Source organism: Urocampus carinirostris, chromosome 19 (genome assembly GCF_059441175.1).
Source record: "Urocampus carinirostris isolate Australia breed hairy pipefish chromosome 19, RoL_Ucar_1.0, whole genome shotgun sequence".
NCBI lineage: Eukaryota > Metazoa > Chordata > Actinopteri > Syngnathiformes > Syngnathidae > Urocampus > Urocampus carinirostris.
Window position 1 is genome coordinate 581,550 of NC_142367.1, and position 22,767 is coordinate 604,316.

General features: G+C 40.8%; 1 protein-coding gene across 1 annotated transcript; it reads right to left on the reverse strand.

Annotated features, from left to right (window-relative positions):
* Window positions 1-3,489: 3,489 nt before the first annotated feature.
* On the reverse strand, window positions 3,490-20,277 carry cdk5rap3 (CDK5 regulatory subunit associated protein 3). The gene is made up of 14 exons (XM_088323305.1): window positions 20,007-20,277; window positions 19,826-19,871; window positions 19,181-19,312; window positions 19,015-19,115; window positions 18,896-18,944; window positions 15,976-16,154; window positions 15,639-15,775; window positions 14,402-14,549; window positions 13,964-14,047; window positions 13,811-13,886; window positions 13,657-13,745; window positions 10,598-10,803; window positions 7,033-7,204; window positions 3,490-4,152 (listed from the first exon to the last, which is right to left on the reverse strand). The coding sequence occupies exons 1-14, from the start codon at window positions 20,010-20,012 to the stop codon at window positions 4,087-4,089; spliced, it is 1,491 nt and encodes a 496-aa protein (XP_088179431.1). The 5' UTR covers window positions 20,013-20,277; the 3' UTR covers window positions 3,490-4,086.
* Window positions 20,278-22,767: the final 2,490 nt, after the last annotated feature.

Genomic DNA, 22,767 nt, shown 5'->3' on the forward strand with positions numbered 1-22,767 from the left:
AGAAAGTTTTTGGCATTTTTTTGAGATTTTTTTTGATGATTAGATAGTGTGAGGGTTTGGAATTTTGACGAGTTTTAGGACTGGATCCTCTGGGAGGACAATTGATTCCACACTGAATTTTTTTTTAGAATGAGTGTTACGATTGACAAATGATTAATAAATGTGTAACAAATAATGACTTATGGTTTGGTTAAGTTAAAAGGAAACTGTGTCCATGGAAAAGCATTTTTTAGAAGACGATGAGAAACAAATTGATCAACCCTGGAAAGGATCATAGGAATTAAAAATAACGGATTAATTAATTTCGAGACATGTCATAATTTAAAAATATAACTGCACTGGAAATAAATGGATAGATATTGATTAAACTAAGATAATGTCTACTAGTACTTAAATTTAGAGAAAATTTAAGACATTGAATAATCCGGCTAATTACTAAGACATCCCAGTACGTAAGCACGATAAAATTGATGAGACTAAGTGCCACTAAATTCCACAAAATATTTTTTTTTTGAAAGTCAATGCACTCTCCAAAGGGCATATCAACCTGTCAAAAAGAGGGCACGGACAAAATGTTATTTGCTGTGATGGGGAACTCAGTTGAGAAATTAACAAAGACATTATTCATCCATTGTCTGCGCCACTTATCAACAGAGAGACCAAGGGGGTGATGGAGCACATCCCAGCTGCGCTCATAAACGAGATCACGGGGGTGATGGAGCACATCCCAGCTGCTTTTCAGACAGCTAACAAGAGATTCCTGGACTCGTTGTCAGTGGAACTGACAAAAAAGACAATAAAGTCATTTCGTGTTTGACAAGGACACATTTTGAAAAAAATAGTTTTGATGGGCCAAAAAAACATTCAAATGGTAAATGTAATGTGGAATATGCAGATCAAAGACTGAAACACAACAACATTCAAGAATACGTCTGCTTGAAGTTGTAGCGTCTCGTTAATACAAAGTGTATATGTACGCGAGGAAGATTGATAAATTTATCTTGCAAAATTATAAATGCTATCTTATTTCACTTGAATTCATAAGTAGTGAACTTAGGTTTTAACTCAGGGGGGAAGTTTTGAGACATTCATTAAAATAAGAGTTAAAACCTAGTTTTGTCCGCAATTGATGAAAAATTGTCTTCTGAATAAGCTCTCCATATAACTGTTTTGAAATTCAAACTACGAAATTTGGACGGATAGAAAAATATTACACAAAAGAAATGTTATATTACAACAACATTAAACTGTTTGTCAAATTGATTAACAATAATTAATTAGAATAACCATTCATTACATTATCACCCACATTGAAAACATTTTTGGATGGTATTTTTCATTTTTGGCAAAATCATTCACTCTGAGCATGAATTATCTGCTTTCTTTGCAAATTACTTTTATTTACTTACTGAAAAGATAATACATCGGTTATGATTTTTACAAAAGGCAAAACAAAGAGTGAATCATAACAATAAAAACGTTTTATTGGGCTAAATTGATAATTTAACAATCTACCCTGGTCATCTGCCTCGAGGGGGATGGCCAACAGCAAGATAACACATTAAAAATCAAAAGAAAATGCTAATAAAAAGTGCATACAAAATTGTTTCGAAAATGATCAATTCACAAAAGAGAAAACAATCACTCAAATCAGAGTGAATGATTCTGACAAGAATAATGGTTAAACTGATTCAGTGACTTGAATTAGTAAAAAAGCAAAATTTGAGATTTAGAACTAACAATTTAAAAAATAAATTGTTTATCTTCGAGTTGGAGTTTTGGGATATAATGCTAAAAATGGATATGGCAACTTATAGTGGGGTTTTTGCTTTCACTTATAATAAATATAAACATAACTTAAGAAAACATACGAATCTCTAAATGAATTAGTTGTTTTTTTTAAGTTAAATTGAGCCACAAGAAGTGTCTCAACGAGGGGGAATAAAATATGGTTAGCATAAACTATTAAAAAAAAAAAATTATGTCCTAACTATCCTTATTTCCATCAATAGCTTTCCCTAAATATCCATTTCTACGGTATTCATTTATGCTTCTCTCATCCACACAGGAGATAGTGACCCCTGCTGACCAGAGGCGTGTTCAGGAGAGTGATCAGACATGTAGTCTCTTGATAATCGCTTGCCGCGCACTGCTGAACGTTTTGTAATCGCTCACTGTGATTGCCTTACTGATCCAAAATGGCCGACGACAGTACAATGGATTTCGTTCTACAGCTTGCTTTGAGCGAGTTGGCTTATATGAGCGACAGTTCGCATATTGACACAGTTAAGGTTATCCTAAACGCAGTGGAAGGGTCATACCTGTCTTGCATTGTTCACAAACATTACCAGGCAATGTAAGACGATATATTACATCGCCAACAGCACTCGTCAGGGTGAGATCCTCCATCTTCTGCACTGTCGACGCCATGTTGGAAATCAAAGTAAGCGGTCTTTCTCCCGTGATTACTCGGGCACGCGAGCGCTCAATAATCACTGGCCGTTCAGAAGCTAGCGATAGCTCGCGATAGCAATCACTCACTCTCCTGAACACGCCTCAGATCACGTAGCCAGATATTCCACAAGTCTCACCTACTTACACATCAGACCCCACAGCTATAAACATAGTTACTGGGTTAATCAAAAATAACACTGATTAATTGATTCTTTGATTGAAATTTTTGTTTATTCTCTGTTTAACAAATACTTCTAGGTCAAAAAACTTTTGACAATTAAGATAAGAGAAAAAGGTTTTTTCACATGAATCAAATCATGTAATGAACGTATTATGACAAGGTTTTTACAAGAAAATACATCTTATCACTCAAAGGTTTTTCTGATGCGTTTCGACATTAGGTCTCAAACTTAATGAAGGAGCAATAATGGTAACAGGCGATATTTTAATGTTTTTGATTTAAGTTTTTATTCCTATAGTAAGACATCCACACATTTTATCGATGCCGGTTGTCATATTTGCTAGAATTTAATATTCAATATTTTCCTTAATGAAAAAGGGTTTTGAAGGTTTGTTTATGCATACAATTTTTTGATAAATTGGCACCATGCAATCGTATTCTAACCTCTTGCCTAACTAGTGATGCTACAGTTTCGAAAAGGATTTTGGGGTTCTTTTCATTCTATTTTTAACTCTCGCGGTCTTCACCAATGACCTTATAGTTAACGATTGCTTAACTAGAGATGTCTTCATTTTTGAAAAAATGAACCACACTAAAAATAAGACTACTTTTTGTTGTTCGTTTTAGTTGTCCAATTTTTGTTCGTATGTTTTTTGTCTATTTTTGTTTTATCCTGTTTTTCCAGAAAAAGACATTCCTTGGGAGGAAGTTTTACCTTTTTGAAGGTTTTTGCCTCTCCGTGAAATTACCAATCTGATGTTCTCTTTCATAAAGTTCTTCGAAATTAACAACAGGGGGGAATTGTCATTGTCAGTTGGCCGTTATGGATGTAAATCTCTCAGAATTCAGTCTAATGAAAATAACTTGTTTTATTATTCCTAAATATAAAAACAATCCAACACACACATATAAAGTAATGTTTTAATAATGAGTGTAATTACATCTTTTGTGCGTTTATCAATCTTATATTCCTTTATTGTGAAGTCGTGCTCATGTGTGCCCTGTTTTCACTGACGTATAATAAACCACGCCCACCGTTTGGGCTTCCCTTTTTCAAGCAACTTGGATCCTCGTGAGTACCTTGCAGCTGCTATCACGATGTAGTTTTTAACAATATATGTATTTTATCTGTGTAAATACAGCCACCAAGATCTTTGACACATGACTAGTGTATTTATGATTTAATAGTCTACAAGGGGAGACATTTTTCATACATCTAGTTTCTTGCTCTAAAAATGCACCAGATTGATGCGTTTTAATTTAAAATGTACATTTTCTTCCGGGGAGAGGGGTTGGTCATGCCCCTGGACGTTCCCAAACTGCCCACCCACCAAGGTCTCACACAATTCTATGGGAAACAGTTTACAATTATTGTGCATGCCTGATAACATTATGGCTTGACAGAACACACTTGACAATACTTTGTAGTCAAAATAATATAATTTAAGACTCTATATAACTACACCCATCAGGTTGACTGGACGGTTGTTGTAGCGCTTGGAAATGTCGTTTTCAATCTGGAAGGAAAAGAAAACTTAAATGTCTTAGAGCCAATAAAATACAGTAGACCCCTGGGATATGACTTCAATGCGTTCTTAGGCGGTGATCGCAAGGAAAATTGCTGTTTAGTGGGGAATGGGAACCTGTGCTAATTGGTTAATAATTTTGCTACCCCAGATTGAGATAAAAACAACATTGTATCTAGTAAGCTCTATTTATGTGTAAAGGAAGTGTATAGGAATTAATAACATTGGTAAACATAAAGGAGAAAAAATGAAATTTGATATACCTTTGGTGAATTGAACTGGTCGAGTCTCAACCTAACTGTGATTCACATATTTTTTGGCCAATCGCAGGCTTTGTTTTTCCCCGCTTCAACCTAAAGGACCCTGTATATACTAAAAATGACCCACTTTCTTTACTTGCAACTAACATTCGCCAATAGTGTCCAATTTAAACGATGATTGACACATGGGTTAGGAAATGAAACGCCTGTAAATCTATCCCAGCATGCACCGTGCATTACTTCTACGGGGGGATAAGAGTTTGCGGACGATTATAGTTAGTTGCAAGACCTGTTGAGACTTAATATTCATAAATAGATAGAGATATAGATACTTTATTCATCCCCGTAGGGAAATTCAAACTTCCAGCAGTATCCTTGTGTTGAAAACTAAAATAAAAATAAAGTACACAAGAATACCTAATATAATGTTTTGCGATAGAGTATTTAAATAGTGCTACGGTAATATGCAAATGTGGGGGTGGGGTTTAATGTGGGCTTTTACTCCCCCTGGTGGAGTTAAAGAGCCTCATTGCATAAGGTCTTATGAGGCACATGATCATCTTTTTTTTTTAAATTAAGGCTTGGGTGTGCAGTCTAGTGCGGAAGTAACTGTAAAAAATTTGCCTTTAAACCATTGATTGACTGGTGGAGTTTTAGGTGGAACTGTTATTGTCAAAATAATTGGCATGTATTGAAAAGTAAATCGTCACAACTTTGACTAATTCAAAGATCTAATTAGGCCATATGAAATATTCACCTAGATCAGGGGTCAGCAACCTTTTTGTGTGGATATACATTGAAATCGTGTAACTCACCAATTTATTATCCACTATTATCAACTAAAAATATAATGTGAAAAACAAGTGGAAAGGCCTGTAGCCGTCCATGACTTCAACTTTTTACCACAAGAATTAACCAGACTCTACCAACCATTCTTTATTAACAATTAATGAACTACAAGTGATATGGACAGCTACCGTACCGTTCATCAATAATATCTTCTTGGAGAAAATATCAAAACTTAAAATAACAGCATCAAAGCCGAAGGCAAGCCCACACACGCTTCTTAAAAATATTCGCCATCAGTAAATGGTTTTCAGTGCTGTGCTATGCAGTGAGCAATGTGATAGCTTGCTTCAGTGGTGGTGTTTTTAGATAGAAACAAATGTTTTCAGGGTCTGTGTTTGTTGGCCATACCTGGACAAAGTGCGTTTTAATGTCTACGTCATGTCAGACTCATCCTGAATTCATGTTCATGTTTCTGGTAACGACATTTAATGCACAAAACGGCTCGGTCATTTTTTGCACAAAGCCTCATTCGTCTGTCCACGCTGGCTGGAAAGAACAAGATGTTTTCGCTCAAGGAGCCGTCATGATTCGTTCATTTATTGCATGCGTGTGTTTCATTGGCTGGGATAATACACGGATCTCTCCTCGGCGCCGCGCAGACACGCACTCACACACGGAGCAGAGGAGGAGGGGCGCTAGCCTCTGAACAACACGGTGCGCAACTGAAAATGTCTAAATTTCAGGTAAAAATGCGCATCTAAAAAAAAATCATTTTACCGTGCGCTCGCGTGCCACTGGTTAACCCCCCGAGTGCCACTGCTGGCACGCGTGTCATAGGTTGCCGACCCCTGACCTAGATATATATGTATCAGTTAGTTTCTTTACAGTCCCTTTTAAGTGGTTGGGAGTAAAATAGTCATAAATGGCTGATTTATCACACTTCTAAGTTCACTTCCAAATAATGTACACTAAAATGCGTTGTCACAGAAGAAAACGCATGCCACAAGGGTTAATCAATAATCAGAAGTGTGCGTTATACACGAATAAATACAATAAATCATTTGTTGTTGATCTAGGATAGTAGGGAAAATGCCAGAAGGGCTTTTTTTCCAGACCGTAAATTCAAAATATTTTCGCAGCAAGTCCGAACCGGGGGCCAGTTACGGCCGCTGCTTAAATTCTTAATGGCCCATGGCCTCTGTCATTAGATCAATAATATGTCCGCCTATAATATTGACCACAGCATAAAATAAATTTGTACCAAAAAAATAAAGAAATAAATTGCCATTTCACCAGATGATGGCAGCAGCCCTCTGGCCACCTTGCACATGGCCACTGTAAATAAAAAAGTAAAGTTGACTGAGGGCCACGAGTGGAAATTGGAGTGTTGTTTTTTTTCCCTAATTTACCATGAGACTGTAGCTGTTTTCAAATAATATAATATAAAGAGTCACTTCCAGACAAAACATGCTGACTTAGGCAACCTAACTGGAAACGAGCTATGTGAAAATGTGAAGCAACTGGAAGCTGTTTTGACGGCACAGCCGCATTTTTGCCAGAGACCCCCTGAGTCAAATTGAGACGCTACAAAGGCGAGCTACGAGGACGCTGATCACCAAGAACTGCAAACCTTTGATGGAGGGTGGACGGATGGATGGATGTTTAAAGAATGCCAGGCTGAATTGTAAGCCCTTACAGATTTTCAGTTTACCAAATCTGGCCCGCTTTCTGAAAAGTTTGGACATGCAGGCATTAAGGCTTTGTGCCATACCCTGGGGTTCTACTGTGATGTTAGAATGAGCAGAAAAAAAAAAGCACTGACCATTTTTCTTAAATCCTGCATGCGTTGCGCCAGCAGTTCAACTTGAGGCTCCAGCCTGGCCTGCTCCTCCAAGGCCTGCCGCCTCTTCTGCACCATGCCAACGGCCTTTTGCTCCAGAATGTCGGCCTGCTTCATTTTCTGCCGCAACACTTCGCTCAAGCGTTCCACGTACCTGCACGCCAACGTTAGTTCGATTAAGGACCAAATGAGCTCTCTAGCAAACGTGTGTCTGCTGTTCAAGTAAGGTTAACCCTCGCTGTATGACGGACCAATTATCGGGCGTGCCGATTATTGACATTTTTATTTATTCAATAAAGCGATTAAACAATTAAAACTGGTTTAGAAGAGCAGCAGAGGGGGAGAGCAAGGCTCAGATGCTGCTGAGCCTCGCTCTCCCTCTCTCCTCAGACACTACCCACCCCGCACATTTTGATGGGATAAGAAACTGGGGGCGGAGTCACTGAAGCAATAATGTTACAGAAGTAGCTATGCTAACTCATCCAGACAGGCCTATAGATAAAGACGGCTAATAATATTGAGATTTTAAAAAGTCTGTGGTATTGTGTTTGTGATCAAGAAATAGCAAGAAAAGTGTATTTAAAGAGACACATTCAGGTGGAGAATGATATATTATAACATGAGTCCGTCAATCAAGCGTGTGTGTTTGTGATCGACAGAGGCCATAAAAAGCACGCTTAAGTGGAACTGATTGGCTGTTACCATAACATTAGTTCATCAATCTGGCTTACGGACTGCCCACACTTTTCAACTCGCGAGCTCCATTGAAATCTAGATGCACTTTTTCATCTCATCTCTCATCTCATTAGCCGTACCGCTTATCCTCATTAGGGTCGCGGGAGGGCTGGAGCCCATCCCAGCCATTTCCAGGCAGTGGGCAGGGGACACCCTGAACTGGTTGCCAGCCATCCGCAGGGCACACAGGGACAGACAACTCATTCGCTCATTCACACCTAGGGACAATTTTAGATGCACTTTTTGTTTTAAGTAAATTTAAATCATAATCGTTGTAATGACATTTTATTTACTTCTTGTAAAAAAAATCAGGGAGCTATTTACGTTTTCATGTATCTAATACAAGTTGCTGCTAAGCCTAATTATGTTTCCTGCATTGTAAAATTTCGGCTTCAGTGAAAGATTAGTCACGTTTGTTGTGTTAAAATTCTAACTTATTTACTGTAAAAAGTTTCAGAGAGCTATTAAAGTTTTATTTATAACAGATATTCTTCCGGTTTATTTTTTCATTATTAAAAAAGTCTTCTGCAAATTCTTAAGCTTTTACAGCAAATTAATATTGGCTGCAAATTTAGTTAACATCCTCCTCTTAAACCAGCTCGGTAGCCTCGATGGTAGGGCGCCTGCTCTGAGACTGGGAGGTCGCTGGTTCAAGCCTCGGCCGAGTCATACCTAAGACTTACAACATTGGTACTCATTGCCTCCCTGCTTGGCGCTCGGCATTAAGGGTTGGAATTGGGGGGTTTGGTCACCTAATGACTAAAATGGCTGCGCCTTGTTTGGCTGCGACTGCATCAGCTTGCTACAGTTTAACTGTACGGGTCAGGTGTATCGACATTTCGTTCTGTGTGCATTGTTACAAAGAATGACAATAAAAGTAAATTCTATTCTATTCTATTCTATTAATGCTTATAATCGGTATTAGCTCTGAAAGATCCATATCAGTCGATCCTTCTGTCAATAAGGTTGCGGTCTTAGGTGTACATGTAAAATGACTTGATGAACCCACATTACGTACACGCAAATCTTTTTCAATTTCCATTTTCTCTGAAAGCCAAAATGTCAACAAAATGCTCATGACCCACAAAAACACCTTCAGTTGTCTCAAAAGGCAGAGGAAAATATTTCCATCTAGTGTGACCACATTCTCAATTTAATAATAATAATAATAATAATACATTCTACAGAGTGCCTTTCAGGAAACCCAAGGTCGCTGTACAAAGTACCAAACAACAATAAAGCAAGAATAAAACAAAAATAAAATGATAAGAATAAATAAAACATTAGACTTAGAAAGGGGACGGTATGTGAGGCAGATGATTATGAAAAGGCAAGTCTGAAAAAGTGGGTGTCGAGTCCGGATTTGAAGGTGGACAGGCAGAATTCTGGTGGTCAAAGAGTTCCAAGGCTGTGGGGCAGAGCGGCTGAGAGCTTTTTGATGGAGCGGGTATACTTGCAAACGATCGTTCGTAAATTGAATTTGTTCGCAAGTTGCTTCAGTGCTATATTTTGTATGGAATGTATTTAAGGTTTATATAAGTATGTTTAAGGCTTGTATACGTAACCTGTATTGTTTTGGAAACTGAACAATAAATGTTTAATAAAATAATATGCTCTATAATGTTACAAAGCAGGCTGAATGATAAAGCAGAGGACTGAAAAACAATGCCCCACATTAGGCACAGATATTCTGTGGTCGGTTAAGTCCTTTGAGACTCCTTGTGATTAAGGGCTATACAAAAAATAACTTGACTATAAATATAAATAAAGTTAAGTTTAACTTACTTTTGCAAGAGTTAGGCGACTTTCTCCTCCGTGGTAAAAAGTGGACAAAAAATAAGCGATCCAACCATTTTCTCAACTGCATCAAACTTTCTTATTCCTCTTTCATTTCAAAAGGAACGGCTTACCTCTTTGCACTTTACACCAACCGTATCGAATGGATGCAGGAGAAATTAAACATACAAAAGTTCTTAGCGCACTACAGATACAGTGCAGTGTGTTTACACACGAACTAGGAAGTTGAAGTCGGATTTATTCTTCGGGGTGGATGTTGGCTGACCTCTCACAGCGCAACGTGGTGGAAAGAAGCACTACAGCACTGTCCTCTTCTCGGAAAAAGGTGCACTTTCAGGTGGGGGCTGATAGATTAGCTCTTATCATAACATTAGTTCGTCAATCAAGCGTGTGTGTTTATGATTGAGCGAAAGCATAAAAAGCATGCTTAAGTGGATCTATTTGTCTGTTACCGAAACATTAGTTTGTCAATTTGGCACTAAAACAGGCGTGCCCACACTTTTCAATTTGCCAGCGCCATTGAAATTTTGATGCACCTTTGTCTTATGTTCATTTAAGTCATGTTGGTTGTATTGACATTTCTTTTCATTTATTGTGGAAAAAATAATGATCAGGGAGCTATTTACATTTTTAAGTACCGTTATTCAAGTAGGAGCTAAGCCTAATTTTAATTCCTGCAATAATAGTTTTCGGTTTAAGGGTAAAGATTATTCATGGTAGTCATGTTTAAATTGTAATTTATTTCCTGTAAAATGTTTGAAAATGTTTCTTATGCCTATTTTTAGGCTTTTACAGCAAATGAATATCAGCTCAAAAAGTCTTCTTGTCGCTCTCCTCTTAATACTAATCAGCAGTAATGGCCCTTAAAAACACATTTTGGTTGATTCCTAGGTTGTTACTTTCAATGTATAAAACAGTATTTAATATATAAAAAAAGGTTTGTACTTCATGAGGGTTTGACCATCACGTGACATTTATGAAACGCAACCCCACGAAAAACAAGGGATCACTGTACCGTGGCGAGGCCATTATCATGAAGAGATGCTGCATTCGGACCGAGGTGAGCTGGCCAAGCAGGTCCTGGACCTCAGACAGCATCTGGCGGACTTGCTCGCTGCCCTGGATTTGGATGACGTGTGGCGCAGACTGGAACTGACACATGGCAACCACATCGCTCTCTTGGCCCATCTCCGTCAAGCGCTGGCTCAGGAATGCTTCCAGCTGCGGAGATAGCTTAGCTGTATTATAACGTTTAAAGAAACCTCAACTAACTTTAGTTGAGAGGAAATAAACTACAGTGGTACCTCTACATACAGTCCTTATATGTTCCGGGTTCGCGCTCATACCTTGAATTTCTTGTGTAACGAGCCAATTTTCCCAATATGAAATGATTAGAAACTAATTTGCCCGTTTTCAGCCACTAAAAAGGATCAAAGTGAAACCTAAATAAATACAAAACATTTCCTGATCAACAAAAAGACATTCAAATAGTATCAAACACTAAATTATATGATATTAATCTCTTAATGTTCCGACGACAGGCAGCACGGTGGAGCAGTGGTTAGCGCGTGTGCTGCACAGTTTTTAGGTCATGAGATCGAACCTCCTGTGTGGAGTTTGCATGTTCTCCCCGTGCTTGCCTGGGTTTCCTCCCACATTCCAAAAACATGCATGTCAGGTTAATTGGCCGGTCCAAATTGTCCCTAGGTGAGAATGAGCGAGCGAATTGTCTGTCCTTGTGTGCCCTGCGACTGGCTGGCAACCAGTTCGGGGTGTCCCCTGCCCACTGCCCGAAGATGGCTGGGATGGGCTCCAGTACCCCCGTGACCCTACTGAGGATAAGCGGGCCGTCAGACTGTTAATAAACAAAGTCGTGTCTTCACGATGTCACCAGTCAATAAAATATGTTATGCCACATATCATTGGAAAGCTTAAACTCTTGGGATTCAAGGTATCTTTCTAAAATAAAAGTTGTGGCACAGCAGCTGAATGATCTTATGTCTGAGAATAATCTTTTTTAATCCATGCAATCAGGATTCAGGGATAATCACTCGACTGAGAAAGCCCTGGTTAAGGTAACCATGATTTTCTACTGGCAACGGACCCCAGCGCAGCCCTCAAGACCATGGACCACAATATCCCACTCGATTGGCTGGAAAAACTGATTGGCCGCTCAGGAACCACCCTCCCATGGCTTGACTTGTTGTAATCAGTTCGTTCCGCTCCATAATTCCCTTTTAAAAAAAAACAGACTTGTAAGATTATTTCCAATATGGCCGTTAGTCACAGAACATTTAATTGACATCCCTTTCGGCCAATTTGTCACGGTCCTTAGCCTGTGACAACTTATGAGGCCAGTATTGAAAAAAACGCTAAGACCTATTCGGCTTCAAAAATAACAATAGTAACTGATTTTGATGTTGATTGACACATAGGTTAGCCAATGAAATTCTCAAAATAAATGTATGCATATTAATGATGTGTACTCAAATTGGAACCGTAAAAAAACGTGCGTAATGCAACTCGGGATTCCTTTTTTACATGAAATTAGCGTGCACAATCATGGATTGACTTCTGGAAAGAGAAGTCAAACATTTACAACTGTTTCACAATGTCCCAAAAAATGGTGAAACAATGAAAATTGGTTGTATTGACATTTCTATCTTTTTTTGCATGGCTGACTCTGAGGAAAAGTCAGAAGAGCGCAATGAAAAGGAAAGGCAGTTATATAAAGGTATGGGAAACTCATTACCCATAGGTGAAACCTGTGATCAGTGAATATGACATCAAATGTCATCAACCATGTCAGACTGACAACATTTTGTAGTTTAGGTTGTCCTTTTATAAATTCCCATCATTTTAACGACAATTCTGTGTTCTGTATTTTTATTTGTTGATCTACGGTTTTTAAACTAATATCTGAAGTAAAGAAGTGGAGGAATGGAAGTGCTTTAAAGCAGATTATTTTGAATATGACATCAGTTTGTCAATCAAGCGTGTGTGTTTGTGATTGAGAGCATAAAAAGCATGCTAAAGTGAAACCGATTGGCTCTTACCATAACATTAGTTTGTCAATCTGGCACTAATACAGGCATGCCAACACTTTTCAAACTGTAAGCGCCATTGAAATTTCGATGCACTTTTGTTTTAAGTTAATTTAAGTCGTTGGTTGTATTGACATTTCTATCTTTGTTTGCATACACAAATAAATGGGGAGCTATTTAAGTTTTTATGTACCTTTATTCAAGTTGCTGCTAAGCCTAAATTTATTTCATGCACTGTTAGTTTTTTGTTTAAGTGAAATATGTTGTAATTCTAGGACACATCACATAGCACAGCTTTTAGGAACGGTGAAAAATGTTCAGACAGCTACTTCTCATTAAATGCACACTTTGCCATGGTCCAAAGTAAATGTTTCTGTACAATTTTGCTAAATGCATTGTGGGTAAACCTGAGACATGAGTCTGCTCTGAAAGGCCCAACTGAAACCACATCACCTTTTTGATACTTCCGCTCTTGTGTTTAAGCTATGTTGCCACGAAAGTAAATCGGGGTATTTAAAAAAAGACAATTGATAAATGCTACTAATCATATTAGTTCAAACAAATGTGTGTCTACATTTTTAAGACTTTCAGAAATTGGATTTAGGACATTTTAATGCCAATTAAGGCCTTATTTTTAGAATAATGAATTTGATGCCATTCGAGACTTTTTAAGGATCCGTGATTAGCAGGAGTAGAGCGATTTCACCCACATGTTCGTTGTTTTATTTCATTCGACGATGAAAATTGTGAAAGTAATAAAAGGACTGTGTCAAATACAGTCCAAATGCCAACCCAAACCCCAAAAGAGAAATGGTTTATTTGAGCACATCTAAGAATTTCACATATTTGCACATGCAACAAAAGGAGCTGCGATGATGATTTCAGTCAGTAGATGGCATAAGCAAGTAGAATGTTTTAAAGTTACATACAGTATCTTTGGAATAAACTTTCTAATTTACTGGAAATGTACAAAAATAGTAAAAAAGGAAAAAAAAATCCTTTCTTCGATACATTAGAAATAAAAGGTTACCTCCATGAGTTCATCGATGAACTGTCCTCGAGATTGTGCGTTCTCAAATACGCTTAAGGCGTCATTGCCTTTGGCCACGCCTACCGTACCTAAGACCACATGCAAGTTTAATAAATATATTGAAGAAAGTCTCATGTGACAAAGTCTTACTCACAGTCTGTGTCTTCCTGGACCACCTCCATCTCGGCGGGAGTTTTGTCGGCTTCCCCCCAGTCGATGGCGTCGCTGTCCTGCCGAAAGACCAAACACTGTCACTTTGCTTCAAAAATAAAATCCAAAAACTTCTCAATGTCTGAGTGGATCGGACCTCCACACTGATGCCCCAGTCAATTCCGTCTTCGGCTCTGATTTCGACGCTCGCCTCCTGAGTGCCAAAATCGCCCCAGTCAATCTAGAACCACAAAAATGTCAATCAAGTGTTGTTTTGATGATACAGAATAGATGATCAGGCGGTCCCGATTATCGGCACAGATATTTGGGAATTTGACGGACATCAGTATCTGCATTTTTATTTATTCGACAGATTGATTACATAAAACTGGGTTTAAAACTGTGTTATTTAGGCTCAGATTCACCTAAGCCTCTCTCTCCCGCCTTCTGTCTCGGGCACTACCCACCCCGCGCCTTCTGATTGGATAAGCGATAGGGAGCTGAGCCACTAAAGCAGGAACAATAACGTCCTGCTACATACATACATACACATTATACAAATATATATATATATATATATATATAAAAGAGATACCGTGTCGTCCACAGCTGGCGCTTCCACAGACAACTCCTCTACATTTGGCCTCTTAACCGTTGCCGGAACTTGCCCGGTCCTCCACTCGTAAAAAGTAGTATTTCCTCTCTTCAGCGCAAACATCAGCAGAGGAAGAACAGGCTCTGACCTGGTGACGATAACTACGTTTATATGCAGGCAACAATGAGATTGGAAAGAAAATACTGGATTTCTGGAGCAATCCTTGAAATAGATCTATGGCTAAACCTTGCCCCCTTTACTCACTCGACAAACATTCAACATTCTGAGAGGAGCGCTAGGTATCACAAAAGCAGACATTTCACAGGCAGGAATTGATGCTTTTTGGGTTCAGAATGATCACATATCATCTCAGAGTCAGTCAGTCAAAGTATATTTTCTGCCCCCATGGCCAAAATGTCACAGTTGTATTTATCCATATATATAGTGTAAGTCTATGGTTTGGGGCAAGCCAAATTCGTCTAGTAAATAAAGGAGTAGCCGCAAGTGGCAAGACAGCGGCGTGACCGCCGGACGAGGAAGCGAGGTTGTCGGGCCGGGCTAACAGCTAGGCTAAAGGCTAAACCCTGCAAAACACCTCTCCCATCCATTTTCCTCTCCAACGTTCGCTCTCTGGACAATAAACTGGACCATTTAACAACTGGAAGTGGCATCGAACCGCGAGATGACGAACTGCTGCGCTAAAATTCTGACGAAGACATGGTTAATCTTATCTATCCCGGCTGACGCTCAAAGAAACTGTGCGGGTCAGATGTATCGACATTTCGTTCTGTATACACGTGTACACGAATGACAATAAAGTAAATCTGAATCTGAATCGAGTTCATTTTCTGAGAGTGGCGGAAACAATCAGGAACGGTATTTTTTTGGGACTATATGCGCGCCTAAAAAACAAAAATTGCCAGGAATTCGAATGTTCGACTTATAATTCAGTGGGCCTTATAGACTGGAAAAATTGGAAATACATCAATACAACAAAAAAGTCAGCGAGAGATAAGCCTACTTCCTTCTCAAAAAAAAAAAATAAATAATTAAAAAAAGATCATTAGTGTTAGTGATCCATCCCTCAAATCAAGTTAATTGGTCAGGCTCGGACTGGATTTTTGTAATGCCCCATTTTACCTTCATTCAATACAGATTTTTGCATGCATATAAACTAAACCATTGGCTCGACTCAGGAAGCGTCCAAATTTGAGTTTTTTGATGTTTGTAGACTCACCACTCGCACACAAAGTTGGTAAAAGCTGCATAGAGCTGGATTTGCTCTTTCAGCCTGGTGACATCCATCCCCACTTGGTCGAGAACGTCTGGAAGGCCTTTGACCAAGGCCTGTAGCTCATTGGGAACATTGTCTCCCTAGGGGAGGTGCAGCAAACATGGAGTTAGAGTCATATGGTAGTAATTCAATCATAAAATTAGTTGAAAGTCAAAGCAGAATTGGATTACGCAACTGATATTTACATAAGCCAACTTTTATTTCCATGCCATTTCTACGTATGAAAAGAGCCATATATGGTTTACGAGCCGTAGGTCCTTGACCCATCCTAAGCGCTCACCTTAATCCCGTACTGCAGACAAGAGGCATAGTAGAGCTCCCGAAGTTTGCTGGCCGAGCTCTGGCACTCAACCTCACGTCTGCTCATCTCCTGCTGCAGCTGCTTGGCTTTTGCCAGCTGCTTCCTCAACGCCGGACCTTCGTAGTTCACGTTGCGGACAAGTAAGCTGGCCACCTCAGCTGAAATCAAATCAACAATGAGCTAACATTTTACTGCAACGTTTACTTTTTAGGATTCACACACCTTTTTAATGGCCCAATTCAAGCACTTTAAAAGGCCAATTTTAAAATTTTTCCAATACCTTCAAAGAACCAAACCCAGCGCCTTTGATTACTAAAATAAGTCGCTATCCTGCTGCTAGAACATTCTTTGTGCTGTTCCATCTATGATTTATAATATCTCATCTCATCTCTCATCTCATCAGCCGTACCGCTTATCCTCATTAGGGTCCCGGGGGGGCTGGAGCCCATCCCAGCCATCTCCGGGCAGTGGGCAGGGGACACCCTGAATTGGTTGCCAGCCAATTGCAGGGCACACAGGGACAGACAACTCACTCGCTCATTCACACCTATGGACAATTTGGACCGGCCAATTCACCTGGAATGCATGTTTTTGGAATGTGGGAGGAAACCGGAGTGCCCGGAGGAAACCCACGCAAGCACGGGGAGAACATACAAACTCCGCACAGGAAGTCTGGAGCTGGATTTGAACCCACGACAGGTTCCCATGACATGAACTGTGCCGCACAAGCGCTAACCACTGCGCCGCCGTGCTGCCTGATTTATAATATTTTTGGATTAATTTGGCTGCTTTTAACTGACATTTCTGCCATACTGCTTCAACAATGCACACGAATCTTGGCTACGTCACACTTGTTTACAAAAACCGGACTTTGCCTCTTTTTAATTATATTTATTGCGCTGAAGTAGAGGGCTTTCAATCTCTCAATCTTAGAGACTACGGATCTTTTGCTTTTTGTTTTACTTTTTTAATCTATATTTTTTGCGTGTTTTTCAGAGGACCTGTGTCCAAATTGGTCAAAATAGAATTGTGAACTTTTTTTTTTAATTTTGCATTTTATCACTTATTTATAGCACTAAGAGTTAATATATTTTTATTTTATTGTTTTGCATTTTCAGGGATTGTGTTGTTGTTCGACTAAAAATCTGTTCAGAGTGTAAAAGGCTAAAAATTGTCTTGCATTTTAAGAACATTTTTGTAGATCTGTGAACATTTTATTTTATATTTCATGTGTTATTCGGGAATCCCCTCCAAAAATATGAAATTGCTAATTACCGTAAATTCCGGACTATAAGCCGCTACTTTTTCCCCAAACGTTCAACAATGCGGCTTATTCAGTGATGCGGCCAATTTATGTAATTTTTCTAACAGCCGCCAGCGGCACTAAAGTTCAAGGCACATAATAATAATAATAATAATAATAATAATTTCCTTGTATTGTCATTCTGTGTAACAATGTACACAGAACGAAATGTCGATTGCACCTGACCCGTTGTAGCGAGCCGATGCAGCCGCAGCCAACAGAGGGCGCCGCCGACCACTTTTTAAGTCTTAGGAATGACTCGGCCGGGGCGCGAACCACCGACCTCCCAGTCTCAAAGCGGGCGCCTTACCATCTAGGCTACATGACGCAGCTATCAAGCTAAACGCAATTGATCAGTCCGATAAAGAAGGAAACAGAGCTACTGCACACAAACTTTGCTTTGCGAGCGTGTTGCTAGCGTGTTTTTGAATAAGGGAGCGTGGGACGATGTCTATATGACAAAGTCTCTTTCCCATACTAAAGGAGGACTACTTTGATGACGTCAGTTATAGGGAGGAAGATGAGAACGGTATGTTCTTTTTAACAGACCCGTTAACTGTGTTGCAAGCGTGTTGTTAGTAGCGTTTTGCTACCCTTCACAGGCACAGTTTGGGATGAAAGTTATAATATTATTATTAAAGCTTTAAAAACTCTCTCGGTGTACCTTCTTTTTATGTCAATATGTGTAACCATGAATAATATGTATTTGCAACTGTATATTTTTGTGCGGTATTTATTTGTATTTATTTTGGACACTTATTCTGATAAGCACTGACCAATTAAAAAGAAGGGGCGTAACAGACGCGGGGGATGACGGGAAGTGTATATATATTTTTCCCACCCCTTACCTTTGGAAATATACACTTTTTTTCCTTGCATTACTTTTAACGGGACTTGGACTCTGCAGGTCTGCATCAAATCTTAAGTACCGGTATCATTTTCCGTTCATTTTGCCGGCTGTGATTTTTAAACTGTGTTCTTTATGTTCAGTTAAAATCGCCTGACTCAAAGTAGGGTTTGGGTTATTTTTATGATTGTTTTATATATTTTAATGTGGGCGCGTGCGGCTTATATACAGGTGCGGCTTGTGTAAGTACAAAAGAGGTTTTCCTCTTAAAATGTGGTGGGTGCGGCTTATAATCAGGTGCGCACTATAGTCCGGAATTTACGGTACTAAATAATTTGGTGCGTAATGTTTTATTATTATTGATACTATATCATTAAAAAAATATAAAAAAATATGAAGAGCCGTTTGGGAGCCAAACTAAAAAAACACTTTTCTAAATAAAGCTGTCCTCTTGGGTGTGACCAGTAGTCGGCGGTGACACTTCAACACCATGATGACAAGCCACCAGAGCAGGCGTGTCGGCATCATTTTCACTCACTTTTAAAAATAATTTCTTCATGAGTTGCTAGTCTATAAAGAGACTGTCAAGAAACATGACAATGGCAACCATTTTAAGCACTTGCATGCACTTCCCCCAAAATTCACACATTTTCCTGACCTTGACAACACAACATTAAAATTCAAGGGTTTTCAAGGATTTCAAACACCCGTAAGAATCCAGATCCCCCCCCCCACCCACCCACACACACCTAAATAGGTGTTTTCTGCCTGGTACAGGCGCAGAATCTCTTGCCAGTCCTGCAAGCACACAAGCAAACCATCAGGAAGTCAATTTAAGTCAGAGAAGAAGGTAGCAGCATTTCCTCACCTTCATCCTCTGCGAAGAATATTTACCAAAGATGTTTTTGGACGACTGTTCCGTCTCCTTCAGGATTTCCTGGATTCTCAAGCAATGGAAGTAGTGAAGGTCTGCAGGATTGGCTTCATCAAAAAAAGTGCATTTCATCACAAATTTGACAACAAAAAAGACCCACAAGTTCCAGAGAGGAGCTGCTTGATTTCTTGGTTTTCGGGCATGTCCTGCATGGCGGCGTTGAGCTTCTCTCGGATTCCTTCCACAGCATTCTGCCACCTCAGGTTGCAGTGACGTCGATCTGTCAGCCAGTCTGCAAATTAAATGTATTAGTATGCTTTTCTTTGCCAACTATTTTGTTTGCATGGTTTGATTTTTTCCCCTCAAATGCTCAATCAGGATTTCTACAGCTGAAGGCGAGTTAAATTCAAGACTTTTAAACTTGTTTAATGCCTTAAGAAGACAAATTTAAGACCGAGTCGACCAAAACAAATGTTTATTTCATTTTATTTTTGAATCACATTTCGGTTCAGTTAAAACATTTCATCCCAAATACATAGATCTCTCCAAAGTTTAATACATGAAAAGCAATAAATAAAAATAATGTTTACAGTCCTTCATGGATCTTTAGTCAAAACTGGAAGATAACTAATATTTCCAAATAACTCTTCTGATATGTATCATGATGCGTAGAAAATAACTACTGAGGATAAGCAGTGCAGATAATGGATGGAAAGACGGATGCCGCTGAATACTTGATCAACAACTAGCTTTACACAATATGAAGAGAATGGAGAATATAACTACGTTGAATTTTCGACCTTACCTAAAAGTTTGCTGAGTTGTATGTCGATCGGGACGTTCTGTATGTTCTATTGAAGTGAAAACAAGAAAATAACTTAATAAAATTAGAAAATTGTAATTGGAAATGTTTTACACTAAGAAGGCAGACAAAAATGTATTTTGAGCCTAAAATACACTTTAAATTGAAAAATATTACTCCTTACCTCCATACTGTCTTGTAGTTCAGTCACTTCTGTATTTTATTTGTTTATGCCATATTAACCGAAAGCCTTCTCTGAAAAAATGCTCCTTATCCAGTGTTGACACGTTAAAAGAGCAAAAACCAATAGGAGTTGGCGTTCTTTGCCTGTCGAACAAACTCGCCAATCAAAACCACAGTTCTAAGACGGCTGTTTGATTGACGAATGGGTTTGGACATACAATATTTTAATGCTTTATTGAAAAAAACGTGTACACATTTCCCTACAAAAAATGTATTGCTCCTTATCCAGTGTTGACACGTTAAAAGAGCAAAAACCAATAGGAGTTGGCGTTCTTTGCCTGTCGAACAAACTCGCCAATCAAAACCAGAGTTCTAAGACGGCTGTTTGATTGACGAATGGGTTTGGACATACAATATTTTAATGCTTTATTGAAAAAAACGTGTACACATTTCCCTACAAAAAAAATATTGCAACGTTAGGTAACATTATAACCAGGTTGTGTTTGTTACTTTAAAAGGGGAATTAGTTCTTTTGGCACTTGTTAACTTACTCTCTTGACCTGTATGTATATATATATATATATATATATATATATATATATATATATATATATCCATCCATCCATTGTCTTCCGCTTATCCGAGGTCGGGTCGCAGGGGCAGCAGCTTTAAAAGGGAAGCCCAGACGTCCCTATCCCCAGCCACCTCCTCCAGCTCATCCGACGGGACCCCGAGGCGTTCACAAGCCAGCCGAGAGACATAGTCTCTCCAACGTGTCCTGGGTCGCCCCCGGGGCCTCCTGCCGGTGGGACATGCCCGGAACACCTCCCGAGGGAGGCGTCCAGGAGGCATCCTTTTTAGATGCCCGAGCCACCTCTAGTGGCTCCTCTCAACGCGGAGGAGCAGTGGCTCTACACCGAGTCCCTCCCGGATAACTGAGCTTCTCACCTTATCTCTAAGGGAGAACCCAGCCACCCTGCGGAGGAAACTCATTTCGGCCACTTGTATCCGGGATCGTGTTCTTTCGGTCATGACCCAAAGTTCATGACCACAGGTGAGGGTAGGAACGTAGATCGACCGGTAGATCGAGAGCTTTGCCTTTCGGCTCAGCTCCCTCTTCACCACGACGGACCGGTACAGGGTCCGAATGACGGCAGACGCTGCACCGACCCGTCTGTCGATCTCCCGTTCCATCCTACTCTCACTCGTGAACAAGACCCCAAGATACTTGAACTCCTCCACTTGGGGCAAGACCTCCTCCCCGACCCGGAGGGAGCATGCCACCCTTTTCCGACTGAGAACCAGGGCCTCGGACTTGGAGGTGCTGATCCTCATCCCGGCCGCTTCACACTCGGCTGCGAATCGCTCCAGCGAGAGCTGAAGATCACGGCCTGAGGAAGCCAACAGAACCACGTCATCTGCAAAAAGCAGTGACGCAATGCTGAGGCCCCCAAACCAGACTCCATCCCCGCCAAGGCTGCGCCTAGAAATTCTGTCCATAAAAGTTATGAACAGAATCGGTGACAAAGGACAGCCCTGGCGGAGCCCAACCCTCACCGGGAACGAATCCGACTTACTGCCGGCAATGCAGACCAGACAGGATAAGACTGTGCGGTACCCCATACTCCAGAAGCACCCCCCACAGGGCCTCCCGAGGAACACGGTCGAATGCCTTCTCCAAGTCCACAAAACACATGTAGACCGGACAGGCAAACTCCCATGCACCCTCAAAGACCCTGCAGAGCGTATAGAGCTGGTCCAGTGTTCCACGGCCAGGACGAAAACCACACTGTTCCTCCTGAATCCGAGATTCGACTTCCTGGCGGACCCTCCTCTCCAGTACCCCTGAATAGACCTTACCAGGGAGGCTGAGAAGTGTGATTCCTCTTTAGTTGGAACACACTCTCCGGTCCCCCTTCTTAAAGACGGGAACCACCACCCCAGTCTGCCAGTCCAGAGGCACTGTCCCCGATGTCCACGCGATGTTGCAGAGGCGCGTCAACCATGACACGCCCACAACATCCAGAGCCACAATGAAATCCGGGCGGATCTCATCGACCCCCGGGGCCCTGCCACCGAGGAGTTTTTTGACCACCTCGGTGACTTCAACCCCAGTGATACGAGAGCCCAACCCAGAGTCCTCAGGCTCTGCTTCCCCAGAGGAAGACGTGTCGGTGGGATTGAGGAGGTCTTCGAAGTACTCTGCCCACCGATTCACAACGTCCCGGGACGAGGTCAGCAGCGCCCCATCGGCACTATACACAGTGTCGATGGCACACCGCTTCCCCCCCCCCCCCTAAGACGCCGGATGGTGGACCAGAATTTCCTCGAAGCCGTTCGGGAGTCGGCTTTCATGGCCTCGCCAAACTCCTCCCATGCCCGAGTTTTTGCCTCAGCAACCGCCGAAGCCGCATTCCGCTTGGCCAGCCGATACCTGCCAGCTGCTTCCAGAGTCCCACTGGCCAGGAAGGCCCGATAAGACTCCTTCTTCAGCTTGACGGCATCCCTCACCGCCGGTGACCACCAACGGGTCTGAGGGTTGCCGCCGCGGCAGGCACCGACTACCTTACGGCCACAGCTCGATCAGCCGCTTCGACAATGGAGGCGCGGAACATGGTCCACTCGGACTCAATGTCCCCTGCCTCCCTCGGGACATGGGCAAAGTTCTGCCGGAGGTGTGAATTGAAACTTCTTCTGACAGGAGATTCTGCCAGCCGTTCCCAACAGACCCTCACAACAGGCTTGGGTCTGCCGGGTCGGGC